Below are 22,175 nucleotides of genomic sequence, written 5' to 3' on the forward strand. Positions count from 1 at the left end.
TATATGAATTAAGTCAATTAAGGAATGTGAGAGATGTGTAGAGGGAGATTAGGGGGTTAAAGTGTATAATGTATGGGTGTTGTAATTGAAATGTATTGCAGATGTAAGGACTAAGGATCCATAGAGTTATTTGTGTTTTGAAAGTTGAGTTTAGGTTTTTAGGATATCAGGGAGAAGGTTGAAGTTAGGTAGATGAATTGTCTTTGTGCTGATGTATTATGAGGTTTAGGTACATTGTAATGTTGTATGGTTATATTTCTGGTGTTGTGATTGTGTTTTTTTAATGTATTTATACAAAAATGTGTTTGTACAATTTTTAGATGGAGTTGACGTATATTTAAAACATTATGCTAGATAAAATCTTGAATTGAGGAATATCTTGTCGGTCGCTTGTTGATAAAACGTTATAGCATTTTTGTGCTTTTTACAGAGGATCAATAATACAGGGTTTTCCAATAAGAGGTGTTATTTTAATATTCAATCGTAAAATATCAATGGTTTCGTTGATTGTGTGGCACGTAGCGCCGTCTTGTTGAAAGTAAACGTTGTCCAGATTAATACCATCCAATTCCGGCCATAAAAAATCATTAATCATCTCTCGATAGTGCAATCCATTCACCGTAACTGTTGCTCCAGCCTCATTTTCGAAAAAGTTAGGTCCAATGACTCCACCGGACCATAAACCGCACCAAACAGTCACACGTTGAGGATAGAGAGGCTTTTCAACAATAACTCTTGGGTTTTTCGACCCCAGATGCGACAATTTTGCTTGTTGACGAAGCCACCATGGTGGAAATGGGCCTCATCTCTCAAGATGATTTGCATTTGATTCACTCAAGTGAATTTTAATAATTTCAATGCGTTGTTGAAGCGTGTATCGTTCCATTTTTATTAATGGCGTAGTTTCTACTTGTCAAATGTCAAAAATGACAGCTTCCAAAGTAACATCTACCGAAATAGCGGGCTATTTAAAATAACACCTCTTATTGGAAAATCCTGTAGTTTGAGCACAGCCACCCCAAATTAAGATGCCGTTTGCTAATATGGATTGGTGGAGAGCATAGTATACTGATTTAAGTGTTGTAGGAGTAAGGAATGCGGGGAGTTAGGCTGGCTGTGTGCTGATCCCAACGTAGATGTTGATTAATCAAGACCCCTAGATATATTATATTGGTGACTTGTGCCAAGTCTGGGAAATTACAGGAAGAATCAGGTCTTGGACAGAAGTGAAATTGTTTTATTGTTCAACCTTCTAAGGTTGGGTAGCAGAGGGAAGACTGAAGGTTATACATTTAGTTTTTCCAGCATTGAGAGACATAAGATTATCATCTAACCTATTATTTACAAGGCCTATTTGGAGCGAATGTTCCTTTCCAATTTTTATGTCGAGCTATTAGCACAGTGTCATCTGTTAGCACAGAGTCATCTGTTAACAAGTGTCATCTGCAAAATATATTAGTTTTCTGATTATAGATAGGTTACAGAGATTGTTAATATATACATGAGGAATAGAAAAGGGCCTAGAACACAACCCTGTGGAACTCCGCATTGAATTGGTAGAGGGTTTTATAAATCACTATTGTTAATTTTCTCTTCTTTGTTCTTTTTTTTTACAAAATATTATGCAGAACTACAATGTGCAATGCAAACACCAGTTACCTTTTTATGTGAATATCGCACAAGAGTCTCAACTACTCCCAAATGTCTAGAGCCAGTGAGACTACGGCATCCCCAATTGGGGTACATTGTGAAGCTAAAGGTAGTGGGGAGGGGAAGGAGATGGGGAAAAGGAAGGTGGGGGAGTACCATTACCATGTACAATTACCCACTCCCCATACCTCTTCTTTCACAGAACTTCCTTTCCCAATATCCATTAAACAGACCCTTCAAAGATGACATAGGTCTCGAGGGAGATTATTTTTGACATGAGTTAAATGTAAAATAAAAATGCTAGAAATAATTAGTGGTATTATTGGTATGTATTTATTATTCTAGCTAACCCCAGTCATATGTAGTTAGAAACATGAACTAAAGGTGTTAAAAAGAAAAAAATACCAAGCTTTATATTCAAATTCAGAAGTTAACCACAGAATAATCAAAATGATCACCTCTATAAAGCCAAAGGTTCCGACCACAATTTGAGATAAGTTTAGGAAAGTCTGTGAATTTTTTATTAATTATTTTTATATGAAACTAATAAATATGTGTTTTTCAAAATTTTAATATCTAATAATAGCACTTGAAAGCGCAATTTCGTCACCTTTTTAGTTTTCAAATGCATTCAGAAATATTGTATTTATTTAGATTTTTTTGAACTTCTGACAGAATATGCCCGAGACCCGTGGGGTTAAATGAATGAAATTGTAATGTACTTATATCTAGAATAAAAAAGACACATAGAAATATGAAAATCGGTTTGGTTTGGCGTTCCGTTCTGGCGCTCCTCGGAGAAGTGGCGCTCGCCGCTCGGTGTTGAAGTCTCCGACTGCACCAATATGAAAGTTATTACACTGTTTATCGACATTTGCAAGTGCAATGGCGGCAGGGTATTTACCAATAATGATCGGAAGAAATTGGCCATTGCACTTCGTTGGCAGTTAATCAACGGACACATACATTTCTAATTGAATCATGGTTGCAGCTGTAAAGCCAAATTCAGACGGGTGTAAAAATATCAGCGTCGATACTATACTGTACTTTGTTTACCACACTCTTTCAATGAGACATTTGGCCGGTAAATCAGACATTTTCAGTAAAGTCACTAGGGGCCTACCAGAGAGCAACTTGACGGACGTAAATAACTCACAAGCTGAGCTTAAAAACCAACTGAAATACCAGCTCACACTTGGTTAGTCCCGCTAAGACTGTAGAATATGCATTTGATTTGATAGTTGTCGATTAGCGTGGCAATTATATTCATTTATACAAATTTTTCATTCCTTTCAACCGCGCCGTCACGCTATATTAAGGCAATATAAAAAAAACTCACAGTATTTTTCTGATCAACCCATTTCTTATTAAAGCTTTCAAATGTGGATAATGCGATCCAACAATGTTTATTATTGACGTGGCAAACAATGCGGTTTGCCACGTCAATAATAAACATGTGTTTATGGTGTATTTTTCAAAGGACATAGAGTGGCCACTTTTGAAATTATTTGCATTGACAGAAGATGACTTTTGAAAAATGAAAATCGTTAGGCTAGAAAAAAATCCTGCTATTATAACTCCAGTGTCAAATTACAATAAATTAACAGTCTCACTGTCTGAATTAAGTTTTTTTATTTAAGAAAAAAACAGTGTGTTAGTAACAATTTATTTTATTTTTATAACATTATTTAAAAAAAAAACATTACAATCAGAACCACAAAGGGGAGAAATATTCTTAAAAATAGAAGAAAATAAATATGATTAGGACATACATTATATCTGGGAATCTTCATTGGTAACTACTCCAGTAAAGGGTGATATAATATATATATAATATATCACCCTTTACTGGAGTAGTTACCAATGAAGATTCCCAGATATAATGTATTATATTATTATTTTCACGCCATGATATTATCATGGCGTGAAAACGCAATAAAGCCTATCTTTACACAGCTTCAAAATCATTATTTCTGGTTGGTACAAAACACACCAGTACCATGTACCATATGATATGTCTATATTCAATAGGATATTTCCACTGTTTTTTTTTTATTCTCGTAAAAAATTACGATAATGAAGGCATTTATATTTTATTTTCATGTTAAGTAATAAAGTTTAAAGCGAATACGGCGTTGTTGACGTCACACCGTCCAACGCTAGTGACGGCCGTCTTGCCAGCCAGTAGCGTTTTCACTTCATAATGATCGTGTAATCATTTTCGGTTTTTAATATCAATAATAAAGGCTCCGTAGTAAGCGTTCAAATAGAAGACGAAGCTGGTTTGAAAAGGAGATATGTAAATACGAATGTTAGAGGGAGATAATTGTGAAAAAAGGGCTTACAGTTCAGAGGTGTCTAGCGCAGTGAAATCGATAACTTTACGATATCGGGTCAATGGGTGTAACTACCGATGATTTTATACCGATTTCCCGAGCACGGTCGCGCTGTTGATAGCCAGACCGATATAGATAATACAATAAATTCCAAATCGACATACGCTGGAGGTATTTTCTAATTAACATTCAATCATCAGACGGCCACGCAAAGTTAAAAATACTAATAAATTGACAATTGACGAATTGAAATAATAACTTTAATATACATTGGCAATTCACGTGTACTTTTTGACACTAAAACTAAAATGAGTTCGTGAAGACTTTAGTCATCGTAATCAGTTGGAACGGAATCAACTGATCGCGTCTTAGATTAATTAATTAAGTCTATGGATCTTGTACACGATTTATTCCTATTCTAAAAGCTTAGTTAGGACGGGTTGTTTCGGAGAATTTGAACAATTCATCAAATTTCAACGTTCATTTTCAAGTTCTGTGAAAGATTTTTTCAAGTTCTGTTATTATTTCAGTTGTGCGAAGCAAATAGCCTATAATCATATAATAACAGAACTCGAATAAGACTTTCACAGAACCAGAAAATGAACGCTGAAATTTGATGAATTGTTCAAATTCTCCGAAACAACTCGTCCTTAGTTTACCTCCATTCATTGATAAGCCAGTTATTTTGCATAGCGAACAACATTATCAAAAAAGTTGTGCGTGTTAACAGCTTATCCGACGGATGACGGTTTTCGTCAATATTGTATTGACAAAGGGTTTTATCGATCGTCTGTGCTATCTTTATCGTCTATTTACAGTCCAAAGATAAAACTCTGAAACAGTTTTGAAAATCAGTTTTATTACCTAATAATATTATATATTCTATTAGTATGTGTGATGCTGCCATATCTTTTGATTTTCTCAATATATTATCAAACATTTAATAAAATTCTGTTGATATTATTTCAAATTTAATACATTGCAAGAGTCAGGATGTAATTTTGATTGTTTTTAATCAAGAACAGTTTTGTTTATCCAGAAAACATGCTAAATTCAGTTTATTTAACTTTGTACAGCAGTACTATCTAAATAACTAGCGACTACTTTCAAATGTGAATATTAAATTTCATCAAGAAATACAAAAAACCAGTTCGACGGCTGCTATAGCAAGTCTCGATTACAGTTTTTTTACTTCACGCTCGGCGAAATATCACTTCAGAGACCATCTCCTCAAACTTCACCACACATTAATCAGTTAATCACGAGAGATCACATCTTATCTATTAATATAATAATATAAAATAATGGTAACTCAACACATAAATAAAAATAAATATTTAAAAAAAACGCATTCATGGGCATAATTCTTGATGCGTTTTAACACCAGAGTAAAATAAAAAAATACAAAAAACATATCTACGAGCTTTTTAATAGAGCGATCGTTTTATCCTAATGCCTGCTCTACACATTCAGCGATATCTTTTCCGGCAGCCAGAGTGCTACCTCTTCATTCTCGTATCGCGCGGTAGTTGCTTGATTCTGTTTGGTTGTTTGGTGGTTACCAGAAATCTTCAACACCATAAACCTCTTCGCGGCGGATGGATCGTCTCATGTCCTTAAGCTCTCTAGAGACGATCAATGTCAACTGTCAATGTGTTTACGCGATTGACGGAATTTCAATTGATCAGTTTTCAATATTTTCGCCCCAGTTACTTTGTAGACGTCCGCAGCAAAAGTGTGCGAATTCCTGATTTCAATTTCAACATTACTGGATCATTAAAGAAATACGTCAATATTAGTGTACTTAAATACTTCAGTGTATGTACAATAATGTACATATTATAGGGGTATCAGTCACACAATAAATATATCGAAGGAGAGCTATACTAGGGCAGTTTGTTCGGCTTGTTGAAATGAATTCTATTATAAGACCTGTCTATACATTAATTATGTAGATTACATCCTTATAATCATTACCTAAATTCAGTATACGGCGAACGGCAGTATATAATTGTGATTCCGTGTTGGAGTTGTCACAATAATACGGTAGATAATGTCTCGATGTTGGTTTGCGAGGTACATTGAAAGAAATCAAGTATATTAATTCAGGACATAGTTCATTACTGACGATTTGAACCAAAACCATTGATTTGGCAGGGGTGCCCGGGTTCATCCGGTTATGTGTGCCAGATCGGGAGAGGCTGGTTTGGGGAGACCCTTTGACCTCTCCAACTGGTCTTTCTTGATCCATCGCCTTGTGCCTCAGCGGGAGGGATAGATCATTCGTCCTTCACTACTGGACACTGATCCCTAGATTCTTACCTACCCCTAATACCCTATTCCTTCCCACAACTTCCTCTCCTTCGCTTCCTTAAAATAACCCTCCACACAGCATCCCCAAAGATTAAATAGGCCCTGAGGGAAATTATTTTCCTCATGGCTTCCTATGTAGGGTTAAAGAAAAAAATAAATAACCAATTATTGAATTTATAATTTCATTAATTAAAGAAAATCTCGTTCCGCGATGAAACTGAATTCCAAAGGGCTCAACAGACCATTCCGCTGCTTCAATGGCGCTTGTCTGTGCTCTCATTTAAAATACCCATCATTCTTTCATCACCTGAAAGTCGTAAATTCAATTAAATCAACTATCAATTTATTTGCAAATGTCAATCGCATGAATGACGTAAATTGACGTAACCATTGACAATTGATATTCGTCGTCTGCAGGAAGCTTTAAAATCGACATACACGTAGAACTCGATAAGAGAATCGATATAGAACGGAGCGCAGGCGAGGAGACACGAATAACGCGAGCGTGTCAGCTACTCTCTCGCTCTCGGGTTCTCGGAGTGTAGAGCAGACATACAACTCAAACTGATAATCTAATATATCACACTTGATGGAACATCACAATTCATCGTGAATATCGTCTCTGTTTAAATTAAAAAATAGTGTGGCCCCACGTAGCTGCCGCACTTGGGAAAATCCGGCGGGGGTTTGACGAAGTCCGGCGTCTCTCCCACCTGGAGCACCACGTCCAGCCCCCTGGTCCACTGGTTGGAGCGCTCGTCCCGCAGGATCCAGTAGCCGGGGTTGTCGGCCTTGAACCTCAGGGCCACCGCGCCGAACTTGGGGATAGTGACGGTGTCCTTCCTGACCGGGTTCACCAGGTTCTTGCTGGGGAAGAGTTGACCTTCCTGCTCCAGCCTCTGGATGGTCTCCGCGTCCAGGAATCCGGGCACCTGGGCGATCCCCACCACCAGGAAGCTGTATCCATGGAGGTGGAACACGTGGTCGGATTCGCCACCTGGAGACAACGAGACAAATCAAAATTAGATCCGAGACGATAGTTTGTTTGGTACAGAAAATGATTAGGGGAATGCTCACTTATTTCTATAAGTACAACATCAAGAAACCGCGTACATGGCTATAACGGCACCAGCTGGAGCTGTAGATACGTACAACTTGGCACAATTTATGTTCATTATTAAAAAATTTAATTTTATTACCATTTTATAATTTTGACATTTTAAGAAGATTGTAAATATAAATATAAAAGAAATGTAGAATATTTTCGTGGTCCTCCCTTACTAGGAGATCCCACTAGGAGATCCCACTAGGAGATGCCACTAGGAGATGCCACTAGGAGATGCTGAGAGGAACTAGGTATTGGATAGAGGATTTTCAGCGGCGTCTAAAGTTCAACTTCATGGTTTGGGTAGGGTTTTTTCAATAACTTGTATGAACATATTTTAAAAATACTATACTATATACTGGTATATTTGGTATAGAGTTTCTTTGCCAAAGGTAGTAGCACTTAGGTATATTTCCTTTGCACTTGTGTTTTGTGAGATGTGTTTTTGAGGTGATGAACCTAATTTTTGGCATAGAATTTTTTATATACTTGGAACGTAGAATGTTTGACGTCCTGGGGATCTTTAAATCTTCCAATCCAATTATTCCATAGAACAATTTATAGTGAGAGTGGCATAAAGCATTATATCGTCGGTGCATACATAATATTGTTATAACTCTACTTAAGGGAAGTTAATAATTAATATTATTCATGTAAAAGATAAGGAGGAACGAGTACAAAAAAAAGAAGTTACTTAAGTTCGAACACGATTAAAATTTATTTTAAAAAAATGTATAAAGAAGGGTTAGTCTTAATCTAGCTTAATGATAGTTTTAAACTGTAATTCTTAAAATTAATTGTCCTTTTTCTTAATCCTAAATTATTGTTCATTCAATGTCTTAAAAGTTGGGTCACGTTACGAGATAAATATGCAAAGATTGTTCAGGCACTTCCCTTTACGATGATTCTGGATCCGCGTACTCCACGTTTGCACTTATCACTAATACACAAAAAGCGGCAACTTGGGCTGGTTCCGATGGGCGGAATCAGTTCAGACTGGGCCAAGGCTCCGGAGGGCGGAGTCGGCAGGCAGCGATTTCTGAGAGGGCAGCTTCCTGGGCGGAAGTCTGGCGACCACTCTGGCTTCCTGGGCGGAAGTTCGCGGGGTTACGGGAGGAGCCTCGGTGACCGCTCCAAGGGGGAGGGCAAGAGGTTTCTCGGCGGACGCGAGATGGTGACTCCTGAGAGGCGAGAGCGTGACTGTCGAGAGGGCAGCCTCCTGGGCGGAGGCCCCTCGGCGACCGCCCCAAGGGGGGCGAGATGATGACTGTCGAGTGCGGAAATGTGAACTGTCGAGAACTAGGCGCACGTGTTTGCTTTGGCCTTTCTGTGAATTTAAGTCACATGGATACCTAGGGACATATCAATCGCCCCCGGTTTGGTTGACTTGAATTCACAGGGAGATTATAACTAACTTATTAGCTATCATTAGCTTTACTATTGCTACGAGATTTTAACTTAACAACCTAAATTTAACATTACTATTACGATATTGATATTGGTATAAGTTATATAAGAACTAGGTATCGCTTGGCGTCTGTCCTTCTGGCCTGGGTGCTGGACGCAGTTGGTCCGCGTGTACCTTACATGGTTTCCCTCTGCGTTCGATCCAGTAGATATTGCCTCGGCCTGTAGGTATTAGAATTTTATGAGGTCCACTCCACGTGGGGGCAAAACCCGCGTGGAATCCCGCTGCCAGATCTGATTGAGGGTGTTCCCTCATAAAGACCTTTTGACCCGTCTCGTAGTTAGATCTCTCTTCAACCGGCGGGGCATAGCCCTCACTGTACTTTCGTTGGGAGTCCCTGATTGCTTGGTCTTGTTCTGCGCGCTGGCGTGCGGTACTTGCCGGGTTCGTAAATTCATCAGACGTGTGCACCATCCACTCGCCGGGTCGGGGGAGGTCGTAACCTAGAAGAGCTTGGCTAGGTGTTATCCCTGTGGCGGCGTTCTGGCGGCCGCGCAGGGCCCCGAGGAGCGTGGGTATATGGGTATCCCATTGCGCGTGAGCCTGTCCTTGAAGGTAGATTCGTAATCCTTTTTTATTTCTTGATTGCGCCGTTCCGTAACGTTTGCTCGGGCGTGGTATATGGCTGTAGTCCAATGCAGGCATTGCCAACGCTCGATGGCTTGGCTCCACAAGGCGTTTCTGAACTGGGGACCGTTGTCGGTGAGCAAGGCTCGAGGGTAACCGAATCGGTTGAAAACCTCTGTCTCTAACAGCGTTACTAACTGCGGGGCTTTACTCGAACGAATCGGGAAGGCTTCAACCCATCTAGTGAAGAGATCCGTAACCACTAAGATGAATCGTTTCCCTCTGGCGGTTGTGGGATATGGTCCCATCAAGTCGATGGCCACGAGTTCGAACGGATTTGAAGCTTGGGTACTGCCAAAAGGAGCTGCGGGGCGTCTTGGCCGGGCTCGTGTAGTTAAGCACACCATGCATGCTTGAACATGTTTTTCTACATCAGTGCGCATGTTAGGCCAGAAATAGTGGGCTTGAGCCGCCCTAAGGGTCTCCTTTGCTCCCGGGTGTCCGGCCACAGAACTATTATGGTAGGCGGTGATAACTTTGCTAATCATACTGGTTGGTACTGCCAACTGGGGCTCGTTGTGGTTCCTTCTTCTCCAGAGGTAATCGCCCATTCGCTCGTAACTTCGCATGTAGCGACGATCTTGTGCACTGGGAGCATGTCGTGCGCTAATTTGGCGTAGCCGCCTAAGTTTCTGTTGAGTTTCTGGGTCCGTTCTCTGTCGTTCTCTGATTTCTTCTGTTAAGGCTAAGTTGATCGGCGTGTCATTGCTCTCCCGGTCCTGGCCTTCCACCTCCTGGAGTGGGGAGTCGCTCTTCTGAGCGACTTCCACGTGCATCACCTGAGCACCTGATTCTTCAGTGCCGCTGTCGCGCGTGGGATACATCATTCGGTCCAATTTCTCTATGTCGGGATTTATGTACGTATCGCTGGGCTGGCGAGATAAGGCATCGGGTAATTCATTATTCCTCCCTGGGCAATGTTCCAGCGTGAAATCGAACTCCTGAAGAAGCAACGCCCAGCGCATCAGTTTGGCTCGTTGGTCCTTAGCGTTATGCAGCCACGTGAGAGCCTGGTTATCAGTCCGAAGTCTGAAGTGTCTACCTTCGATATATGGCCTATATCGCTTGATCGCCCATACGGCTGCCAACGCTTCTTGTTCGTTGGAATGTAGACGTTGTTCGGCTTCAGTAAACTTTGCACTAGCGTAGGAAATAACGTCTCTCCCTCCATCTGGGCGGGAATGGTACATCACAGCCGATATTCCAAACTTACTCGCATCCGTTTGAATAATAAATTCTCGGCCAAAATCCGGTCGAGCCAGCGTGAGCGGGCCACTAAGCGCTTCTTGGATCCTCTCCATGGCATCCTGGGCGGCTGGGGTCCAACGGAAGTTCCTACGTGTGTTAAGCAGGTCTGTCATTGGGGATGCTAGCTCCGAAAATCGAGGGACGTACTCCCGCAGCCAGTTGCATAATCCTAAAAATCCTCTTAGCTCTTTTCGTGTCCGGGGAGGCGTGGCGGCAGCTATCGCTTGCTCATGAATAGGTTGTGGTTGGTTACCCCTGGCGCTGACCGTATGGCCTAAATAATCGATTTTTTCAGCGATTAGGTTGCATTTTTTTGGGGCACAACGGAGCCCAAAGTGTTGGAGTCGTTCGAAGACCAGCCTCAGGTGGTACAGGTGACTTTGTAAGTCGGGAGAGAATATCACTACATCGTCTATATAAACCATGCAAAATTCTCTAAGGTAGCCGGCAAGTACCTCTTGACTCATTTGACGTTGAAACGTTCCTGGGGCGCCCTTGAGCCCGAAAGGCATAACTCTAAATTGGTAACATGCACCATCAGGGGTAGCAAACGCAGTCAGGTGCTTCGATTCTGGGTCCATCGGCACCTCCCAATAACCCTTCGTTAAATCTAAGGTGGTGAACACCTTGGCTGTCCCGAGATCCTTTAGTGTTTCGTGGATAATAGGTAGTGGTGATATTTCTCCTTCGGTAACTTCGTTCAAACGACGATAATCAATGCAAAATCGGAATCCATTCCGTCCCTTCCGGGGAGCCATCACGACGGGGAAGCAATATGGCGATCTACTGGCTTCTATCACTCCATCCGCCAGCATTCCTTCTAGCTGATCGTATAACGCTTTCTTCTTTGCATCGGACAATCGGTGCGGGGCAATGCGAATTGGTTTTTTATCCTTTAGGTGAATGACGTGTGGTTGCAGAGGCGCTGGCCCTGCATATGGCCGGAAAAGCTCTTCGAATTCAGTCAATAAATTGGTAACTGCCCGTTTCTGGGCGTCGGGGAGGTTAGGTATCTCTGGCAGTTCAGCATTCCCTTGACTGGTTGGCTGGCGTCGTGGGATTAGGTGCGTACTCAGCCGTTCGCCACGGCCAAAGTGCAAACATCCCCTGTAGAAGTCCACCACGGCTCTCTGAGCGGTAAGCCAAGCGTTTCCTAAGATTAGGGCTTCCCGTAATCCGTCTATAACCAAGAAATTATCTTCGAGCTCCCTTTCCTGTATGGTCCAGTGCAGCGTTGTCTTCGCTAAAATAGCCATTGACGCGGATGCGTGGGCCAAGTTTATTGTGTTAAGCGAGGATTTCTCGCAATTATCGACTGAAACTAGTTCGGCCCTAACGAGGTTATGGGAGGCTGCCGAATCGATGAGTGCTTCGAAATCTCGCCCTTGAATCTTAACTCGAATACGAGGCATGAGGGTAACACTTTCGGCTGTGGCTGTGTTGCACGTTGGATATGTGGAATGAATTTCCATCTCGGGCATATTTGATACTATGACCGCTTGGTTAGGTATATCCGGGCTGTACGTACTTATTAGCGGCGGCACGTGGTTAAACTCATGTTGCGTAATATTCGTCAGAAGTGCGTGTTGGGTGTTTTCTTGCAATATATCGGGTGCTCCGTCTAACGTAGTAGAGACTAAGTACATATCCTGGCCACTTGGCCCGGCCAGTGGCTCTTGAGGTGTGAAATTAAATTGCGCAATAGTAGTGGCATTATCCGGTGTAATGGGCGCGCGCGTGTGAGATGGGGGTTCCCTGACTGAAACGTAGGCAAAGGAACATTGAGGGGACTCTTGAGTGGTTTGTGGTCCAGTTCGCCCTTCTCGTGGGGTACGCTGGTAAAATTCTGGGGGCCCTAGGCGCGACGTTGTCCAACCTGTTCGGCGCCCGGGCTCTGCCAGTTTCCCGCCCTGCGGGGCAGACGTTCTGGGCAATCGCTATTCCAATGTCTCCCTGGACAATATTGACACCAGGGGTCTCGCGGTTCTCTTCTCTCGCGGTCGTTACCGCGTCTATCTCCCCTCTCCTGAGGTTGGGGTGGCGGCGTACGGAATAGTGGCTCCTTTGGAAAATCTATGAGGTTAACACGCGAGGTAAGAGTCTCCATCGTGTAAGCCCCGAAGATAAGGCCCGCCTCCAGCAGTTCCCTGTAGCGGGGCGTCATCAGCCCTATTAGCTCTGGGCACAACTCGTCCATGCCCGCTTGTCCAAAAACGCGTTCGTAAACGGCTCGCTTCCGTCGTAAGAAGCATACGCCACTCTCGTTGCTCCGTTGTTGATCCCCATACAACGTGACAATAAGCGATGTTCTGGCTCCATCTACGCCGTAGCGCCTGCGTAGCTGGGCTGTAAAATCTTCCCAACTCCACCGTCCGCGTGAATGTGGCAGCCACCATTTTTGCGCTTCCCCTTGCAACCTGTTAACTGCCTTCTCGACCTTCGTTGCAGGTGAGCAGCTTGTACAATTAAAATACTCCTCGCACGCGGAAATAAATACTTCCGGATCTTCTTCCGCTAGACCTCCAAATCGGTCTTCAAGAAGTCTCGGTTGGCACGTGGTCTGACCCTTGTTCTCCATTCTTGGGGGAGGCTGTGGGAGAGTTTCTACCGCTCCTGCCGCCTGACTAACTTCTGCTGTGGCCGCTCGCGTAGTCCGGGTGCTAGCTGACGCCATTGTTCAAAATATTCTAAATTGTCTAAAATTAAAATCTATTCCTAAATTTTAAAAATATATATACCTAATTTAATTTTCAAAAATCTATACCGAAATTAATAAAAAAAATCAATACCTAAATTAATTAAAACTACACCTAAATTAATAAAAAAAGCAATACCTAAATTAAAACAAATCTGTACCTAAACTATTACTAAGATTTTTTGGGCGCCAAATACTCTTTTGATATGGGAAGTATTAAACCCGGATGTACATATTATAGAGACGAAAAAAATACTGTAAAACATAAATCAAAATTGCCACTTAAAATTAAACAAAATTATAAATAACCTGAAAATCTTATCCTAGATTCTAACGAGGCTGTGGGCGAATAAATTATTTTACAAATTATGAAAATCGTTCCTCCTTTTGAATTAATTGCTCTAATCTCAGGGTCGGGAATCGGAAGTATGCACTTATACTTCTACCAGCCTAAAAGCCGGTAAGCCCCACGTTCAGGGCCGCCAATTGTTATAACTCTACTTAAGGGAAGTTAATAATTAATATTATTCATGTAAAAGATAAGGAGGAACGAGTACAAAAAAAAGAAGTTACTTAAGTTCGAACACGATTAAAATTTATTTTTAAAAAATGTATAAAGAAGGGTTAGTCTTAATCTAGCTTAATGATAGTTTTAAACTGTAATTCTTAAAATTAATTGTCCTTTTTCTTAATCCTAAATTATTGTTCATTCAATGTCTTAAAAGTTGGGTCACGTTACGAGATAAATATGCAAAGATTGTTCAGGCACTTCCCTTTACGATGATTCTGGATCCGCGTACTCCACGTTCGCACTTATCACTAATACACAAAAAGCGGCAACTTGGGCTGGTTCCGATGGGCGGAATCAGTTCAGACTGGGCCAAGGCTCCGGAGGGCGGAGTCGGCAGGCAGCGATTTCTGAGAGGGCAGCTTCCTGGGCGGAAGTCTGGCGACCACTCTGGCTTCCTGGGCGGAAGTTCGCGGGGTTACGGGAGGAGCCTCGGTGACCGCTCCAAGGGGGAGGGCAAGAGGTTTCTCGGCGGACGCGAGATGGTGACTCCTGAGAGGCGAGAGCGTGACTGTCGAGAGGGCAGCCTCCTGGGCGGAGGCCCCTCGGCGACCGCCCCAAGGGGGGCGAGATGATGACTGTCGAGTGCGGAAATGTGAACTGTCGAGAACTAGGCGCACGTGTTTGCTTTGGCCTTTCTGTGAATTTAAGTCACATGGATACCTAGGGACATATCAATATGAACAATGTAACGTTTTTGACGAAAATGAACTAAATATACAGTTTTTTTTAGTTTTTTTTTCTCCACCTTCTACAATATGAACCATGTCCTAATAACCAATATTTATGGAGATAGAAAACGAATCATGTGCAGGCAGTCAAAATTTTGCATCTCAATAAGAACCATGTGAACTTATTTTACATGGTTCATATTAAATGTGCGCTTTTTTCCGCATCTATGGTCACATTGTTCATATTCTACATCTATGATTACACCATAAATGAACCTACACCTAGATCGTCATCTTCGTGCTTTTAGTACTGAACATATTTCGTCCGACGGATTTTTTTGGAACTAAGAGAAAAAGAAAGAGAAGGGCGAGAAGGGCATGAGAAGGGAATAGTTGTCACGACGTCACAAACCATCGACCAAAGATAGAGGAAAGTAAAAAAAAAAAAAACGGTACTACCATAGACAATATAAATACGGTCCCAATTTATTAGCCTAAAATATTATTTAAAAATGAAAAACTCGTAATTGCATGAATTATTTTATTACTCAAACACAGATAACACAAAAAAGGGACATACAAGCTTGTGTAAACACAAAACACATTTTAAATGAGATTAAAATGTTAACACACCAAAACAGAATATTAGAATATTATTTCATTTAGAGAAAAATAAAACAGTTGTATATAGAAGCGTATGAAGGTATACGCTTCTACGTCCATTTTGGCAGCAATGAGCCCGCTGCTGGGTTCAGGGAAGAAATCTGAAATAAATAAACATCACATTACTCAAACAAAACATAGAATATTATATCTGTAATTCAGTTGCTGGCTTTGAAGAAATAATAATTCTATTGAATGAATATCTTTATCATAATAACGACTCAAATCAACGTCTATTCTTTCATTCTATCTCTCTAATAATAAATAAAGTGAATGATAAGTTACATTAGAAACATTAAACAAACAGAGGGAGATTCGCACCTGCATTTTGGTTAACATCCCGGGTCCCTTGTGCACCAGGTAAATCCCGATATATTCCGATATCTGGAAGATTAAGGGTCGGCAAAGCATCTTTTTTCAACGAGCCACGTCGTTTTTAATTTTTTTGCAAAATGCGAACTACAAACATGTGCATAATTTGCCAAAATCGGGTAATAAATATAATCTATTCTGCCAATTCTCCACGCACATTCCCGAAACAGACTCTCGTTATTGTCGTGTCGCACTGAAACAACATCCTCACAGCTTTCGACACTACAGCGAAATTAGCGAGGCATTTTAACAAATCTACTTTCACTTTTCACAAATATTTACGTCGGCGAAGAACCATGAATATAACCATAAACATGTGGTGTTTTGACTTTTGTTACCACAGATATCCCATTTTATACAACTCAGTTCTTCTATGGCGTTCAAAGTGTTCCTATTGGATATTGGCATTTTAAATATTGCTATGACGTCACCAAACCGCCACCATTCTAGGACCAAAATTTAGGTCGGAGTCGACCCCCCCTGGATTACACTGACAGTTGTCAAGTTGTTCCCGCATATTTTATACCTTGTACACGCTCTAGCTGTTTTTGAAGTGAATAAATAAATAAATCCGACATAATATTATTGTTTGACGGTTCGTGGCCATTTGGTTTATAAAGTAGCGGTAAGTTATTATGTTTTATTTTATAAATTTCACGTATTTTCCTAAAAACAGTAACAAAATGTCATCCGAGGATTTATGAAAAATGGCTGCCCTTTGAAGCGTCAATAATTTGAGTCCAGTGTTGTGATAAACTTCGAATTTTGACACAATGTGGAAAAATATTAAAGTTATTTTGTTTTTATGTTTCAGGGAAAGTTTAATACTAAAATTTAACTCAAAAATAAGAGAAATACATGATTATTCTAAGCATTACATGTCATTATCATCTGACTGGCATCTGTAAGTATTTGTCTGTCTTTTAACTATATTTTACTATATTGTTGTCATATTTGTGCGTACTATGTAATGTATATTTCAATATGTGTATCTTCTTTTACAGATAAATATATCTTTGACTATAATAAGAGAAACGTGTAGAGAAATCACTGTTGTTTGCTGACAAGTTCAAAAATTTTTATGTGAGTTCATATTTTTATTACTGTACTAGTACTGTAGCAGGAAAGATGTTGAATTATGTATTTAATTTTGATTTTGTTCCAGAATGTACCGAAACCGCACGAGGGAGATTGTACGTTTAAGTACGATACGTAGTTCTGTATCAGAGGTTATGGATGTTGGAGATCTTGAACCAGTCAATCAAATGGATGTTGAAGATCTTGAACCAGTCAATCAAATGTATGACAACATGATGTTATGTCCTGTGACTGGAGAATTTATTCCAAACCTGTCGAATAACATTGGCTCCACACGGAACCATGTTATCTCTGGAGACAAAAGTCTGTGTGAATTAACTGGAGAGTGGATCCCAGAAAATGATAATACAAATGTTTCTTTACCATTAGATTCTGATTCACTTGTTCAGAAGATTAAAAAAAATAAGAGATGTAGAGTCTTGGGCAAAGAGTATGTCGGATATAAAAAGCATTGCGGGAAATATGAGCAAAGCCAATTGAAGTCAGCAAAGTCTATGGGAATAAGATGTGAACACGAACAACCCAAATTTGCACTTAAAAATTCTTTTTATTGTCATAAAATAACGGAAGAGGATCGCCTGCACACATTCAACAGTTTTTGGAAATTGAAAACTTGGTCGGAGAAGAGAGCTTATTTCCTGGGCTTTGTAGCAGTACGTGCTATAAGACAGCGTCGTCGTGAAAGCGCAGATTGCACGAAAAAGACACAAGGACGTGATGTATATCTGTTTACCAAGGACGGGGATAAATATAAGGTGTGTCACAAAATGTTTATGAATACGTTGAGCATTACAAAAAGCACTTTCAGGAGGTGGAGCTATCATAATCAAGTTGTCAATGACGAGGATAACGTATCCCCTAACACTGTAAGTAAAAAAGTTGCCAAGCATACTAAAGCAGTGGATAGTATTAAAAAATGGCTTAATCTTCTGCCAGTTGTTCCGAGTCACTACTGCAGATCACAAACAAATAGACGATATGTGGAATCGTTCTTTTTATCGAAGCAACACATGCTTTCAGTCTTCAGTATTTGGTGCACTGAAAATAATGTGCCAAAAGTCAACAGAAACTTATTCAGTGACGTTTTAAAAGCTGAAAAGGTTTCCATTCACCACCCACGCAAAGATCAATGTGATATTTGTGTGGGTTTTAAATGCGGTACTATTGGAGGAGAAGTTTATGAGCAGCATATTATACGCAAGGATCAAGCGAAAATTGCTAAGAATGCAGCAAAAGAATCTGCCAGTGAGACTACATTAGTTGTCACTATGGACTTGCAGAGTGTACTGTTATGTCCCAAATTACTAGCGTCTGCTGTATACTACAAGCAGAAACTTCAACTCCACAACTTCACATTATACGTCCTAAACAATGCAGATGTCACTCTCTACACGTGGCATGAAGCAGAGGAGGTGTGACCGCGAATGAATTCACAAGTTGTATAATCAACTACCTGGAGAGCTTACCCCTACAGTATAAGAATGTCATCCTTATTTCCGATGGTTGCAATTACCAAAATCGGAACAGAATACTGGCAAGTGCATTGAGTGATTACTCTAAAAGGTCGTCAGTCACAATAGATCAAATTTTTCTGGAGAAGGGCCATACTATGATGGAAGCCGACAATGTCCATTCGGTGCTGGAGCATTACTTCAAGCCACCAATATATTCTCCAAGTGATTATTTATCTCGCATGCAAATGGCTCGACCCAAACAGCCATACAATATAAAAAATGTCCACTTCGACTTTTTTTTAAATTACGAATCATTGAATACAAACCTAACATCTTTGAGACCGGGAAAGAAAGTAGGGGATCCCGTTGTCACAGATTTGAGGGCTCTTAAATACTTATCGTCGGGGGATATCCTCTATAAATTAGACCAGTCGAAGGATTGGCTGGAATTGCTCCAACGCCGCAAGACTGGCTATGTTCCCCCATTGCCTCTATACACCAAACCCCTTGCTTTATCAGATTCTAAATTCAGGCATTAAAAGTTAAAACTGGTAATAGATAAGGATCATCACCCATTTTATGATTCTCTAACTTATGTGTAGAATTGTGGGAGAAAAAACAAATAATTTAAGTGTGAATTATGTTTCCTCTTTTTTAGTAATTATATTCCAATAAAAACATCATTAAAAAATATAATATTGTGTTTATTTTACTATTATGTATTTCATTGAAGTATGATTTTATGCTATTAATATTATCGAGTTATTAAATTTATTCTTAAAGAATAAACTTACTAAAACTAGTGTGAAAAATGAGAGCAATGGTCCACTCACTGAACTTGTCAGGAGGTTACTAGTTTTAATTAGCAGAGCTCTAAGAATGTGAATGGTAGAAGAAGGCGAGGACGCCCAAGAAAGACATGGCACGACCAAGTGAATCAGATACTTGAGTCGGACCATGTCAAGAGTCAGAATAATAGAAGAGCATGTATGAGACGTTGTATTAATGTGAACGAGACAAGGAATGTGTGCCAAGACCGAGTTGTTTGGCGGTCCGTCCTCTCTGCCTACCCCTGCGGAGAAACGGCGTGATGGTTAGTTAGTTAGTTATCTTTAAGATATTTTAGAGATGGATTTTCTTCTGTGTAAATATGGGTGTTGTGATGACAAAGATGTGTGTCGTTAAAACTTGGGAATCTTAAAATAAAAAGTTTCATTCACATAATTTATACTTTTCCAAAATATTATACAAAAATTGATATAAATAATAAAACAAAATGTCATATCCTTTGCACACCACTACATTCACATAATATATTTTGTGATAATAGTCTCCCATTTTAAATCTCTACTTTAAACACAAGACTTGAATGAAATATTTTGACAGCTGCTATTGAAAATGAACAATGTGACGAAAACCGTGCACAGAATATGAACCATGTGAGCAAAATCGCATTAAAATGTGATTTTCTGATACAAAATAATTAATATTTGCAAATAACATTTTATTTTACTGAATAAAATGTATATTTCCTACTTTGTTCATAAATAGAACTTTCGTTTTCCGTTTCGTTATTTTTTTTAACAGTTTTTATCGATTATCTCAGAATGTACTAAAGCTTACATTGTTCATATTATGTATGCACCGACGATATACTCTCTTCAGATCCCTAGTTAACAAGAGTGGGTGAGTTTTATTAGTTTGTTTGAGGTTTCATTAATGTGTGAATCCCTGTGGAGGTAGATATTGAATGCTCAGGGCCAGCCATGTGCAGGTGCAATTGGAGCAGTCCGCTCCGGGCGCCGACTTGGCAAGCGCCAAGGAGCCAAGGCGCTGATAATACCCAACACAGCGCCCTTGAAGTTTTTACTAGCGCCTGTGCCTTTTGGCTCATGTGAATGCTTTTAGTTTATTGGCCGTATCGTCAGTAGGTAGCGTAGCAGTTCAGTTTATCGGCCGTATCGTCAGTATGTAGCGTAGCAGTTCAGTTTATCGGCCGTATCGTCAGTAGGTAGCGTAGCAGTTCAGTTTATCGGCCGTATCGCCAGTAGGTAGCGTAGCAGTTCAGTTTATCGGCCGTATCGCCAGTAGGTAGCGTAGCAGTTCAGTTTATCGACCGTATCGCTAGTAGGTGGGTGGTTTACGTAGGTTAGGTTTACATGTTAGTATTTTCATCGTTTTAAATTATTTTATATCACTTTTTAAAGGTGTGTTGAATTGTCATTGTGTTGAGTTATCATGGAACCAGTGAAACATCATGTTCATTTTATAATGCACACTGAATAATTGTATTTTCATAACACATTCAATTTACAATTTACTGCTCATTAAAATGAAATACATTAATTTACTAAATAATGACGATATAAAATTAATAAACGCATAATTTATGGCAGTATCATAAATTGTCGAATACCGCGGGTAGTGCTAGTGCTAATGCTACCTACCTTCTCACTTTCACAATAACGCAACAGAACGGTTATTGGTTAAGCTACCACTTTCCATTAATTCCAAGCCAGTACTTACTCCATTATTATTTCAGTCGTACCACAGTACTATTTCGCCCTTTTTCAGTTAGTTTTTGTTAGTCTGGGTGAAGTTGGAATGTTTTCACCTATTCGATGGAGCGATGAGATCCTGAAGTAAATATGGGTTAGCATCCAAGATCCCTCCAATCCGACTAGAGTACAAGCCTGGGTGCGCGACCGGAGTAGTAGTTCACTGTTTAAAGCATGTATCAGACGGTCACTCGAGTGAACGTTGGAATTCGTTTGATTTGTGATTATTTGATCGATGAATTGGCAAAGAATAAGTAAAGCAAATGTCGATGGTGGTGGGTGCAGCCATTGATTTTAAGGAGAAACATGTTTTTTGTTTTTATTTTACATTAATCCTACACAGGAGAGAGGAAGCTCTGATAATAATATATCATTAGTGAGGGGCCAAATGGCCTTCCCAAAACCAGCCTCTCCCGATCTGGCACGCCTTCAGCTGGTGGACAGGCGCATCCTGAACCACCACCAAACCTAGCGAACCACTTGTGGTGACCTATGGCAGAGGTGTTGGTTATCCAATAAATGGTTACCGGGCGGCGGTGCCCAAACCCGCATCACGAATTTTTGAGAGCTTCAAATACTTTATTGACAGAATTATCGGAGGAAGATCTTAAATGATCTTCAAATGGATAAAAGTAAATTTGAATAACTGCTAAAGAAAATACTTATATGCTGGTATAAAGAGATTATACCAGCACGAATAAAAAAGCAAATTGTACTGAGTTATCTAAGGACGGGTTGTTTCGGAGAATTTGAACAATTCATCAAATTTCAACGTTCATTTTCAAGTTCTGTGAAAGATTTTTTCAAGTTCTGTTTTTATTTCAGTTTTGTCAAGCAACTAGCCTACAATGATATAATAACAGAACTTGAATAGGACTTTCACAGAACCCGAAAACGAACGTTGAAATTTGATGAATTGTTCAAATTCTCCGAAACAACCCGTCCTAAGAGTCACTTTTAAGTTAATTAAGGCATTGGTAATTCTTAAAATGATCTAAAAAGAGCAGGGTGTTTTCATCGTTCCACTTAAATACCATTTTGTTGCTACCAAGTCCAGCTACAGAAGCGAAACGGAATGAACGCTTCATTTTTCTTTCATTCTGAGAGCGAGGGAAAGATGCCGAATGCCGAAATCCAACATCGACGGATCGGTTCACTTATGAATTCATTCGGCACTTTTCTTTCATTTTGTTTTCAGACGCTTCACTCCGAGTGAAAGAGGCAAAGACAGAAATTAAAAAATTAAAAACTGTCTATTTTGCCTTAGTCCAATCTCGACTTTCTTATAACATAGTATGCTGGGGATCATGTATAAAGTCCAACGTTGAACCACTAAATATTACTCAAAA

General features: G+C 40.1%; 1 protein-coding gene across 2 annotated transcripts in view; it reads right to left on the reverse strand.

Annotated features, from left to right (window-relative positions):
* Positions 1 to 3,596: 3,596 nt before the first annotated feature.
* The window catches only part of LOC149421366 (multicopper oxidase 3-like), a 70,451-nt gene continuing 51,872 nt past the window's right edge, over positions 3,597 to 22,175 (reverse strand). For both annotated transcript variants that reach the window (XM_089634719.1, XM_089634718.1), the window contains exon 5: positions 3,597 to 7,296. In XM_089634719.1, coding sequence (XP_089490845.1) covers positions 6,926 to 7,296 — 371 coding nt within the window. In that variant the 3' untranslated portion in view covers positions 3,597 to 6,925. The remainder of the gene's footprint in view (positions 7,297 to 22,175) is intronic.

The sequence above is a fragment of the Hesperophylax consimilis genome, chromosome 8, assembly GCF_061612785.1.
Source record: "Hesperophylax consimilis isolate HC1 chromosome 8, BYU_Hcon_1.0, whole genome shotgun sequence".
Classification (NCBI taxonomy): Eukaryota; Metazoa; Arthropoda; class Insecta; order Trichoptera; family Limnephilidae; genus Hesperophylax; species Hesperophylax consimilis.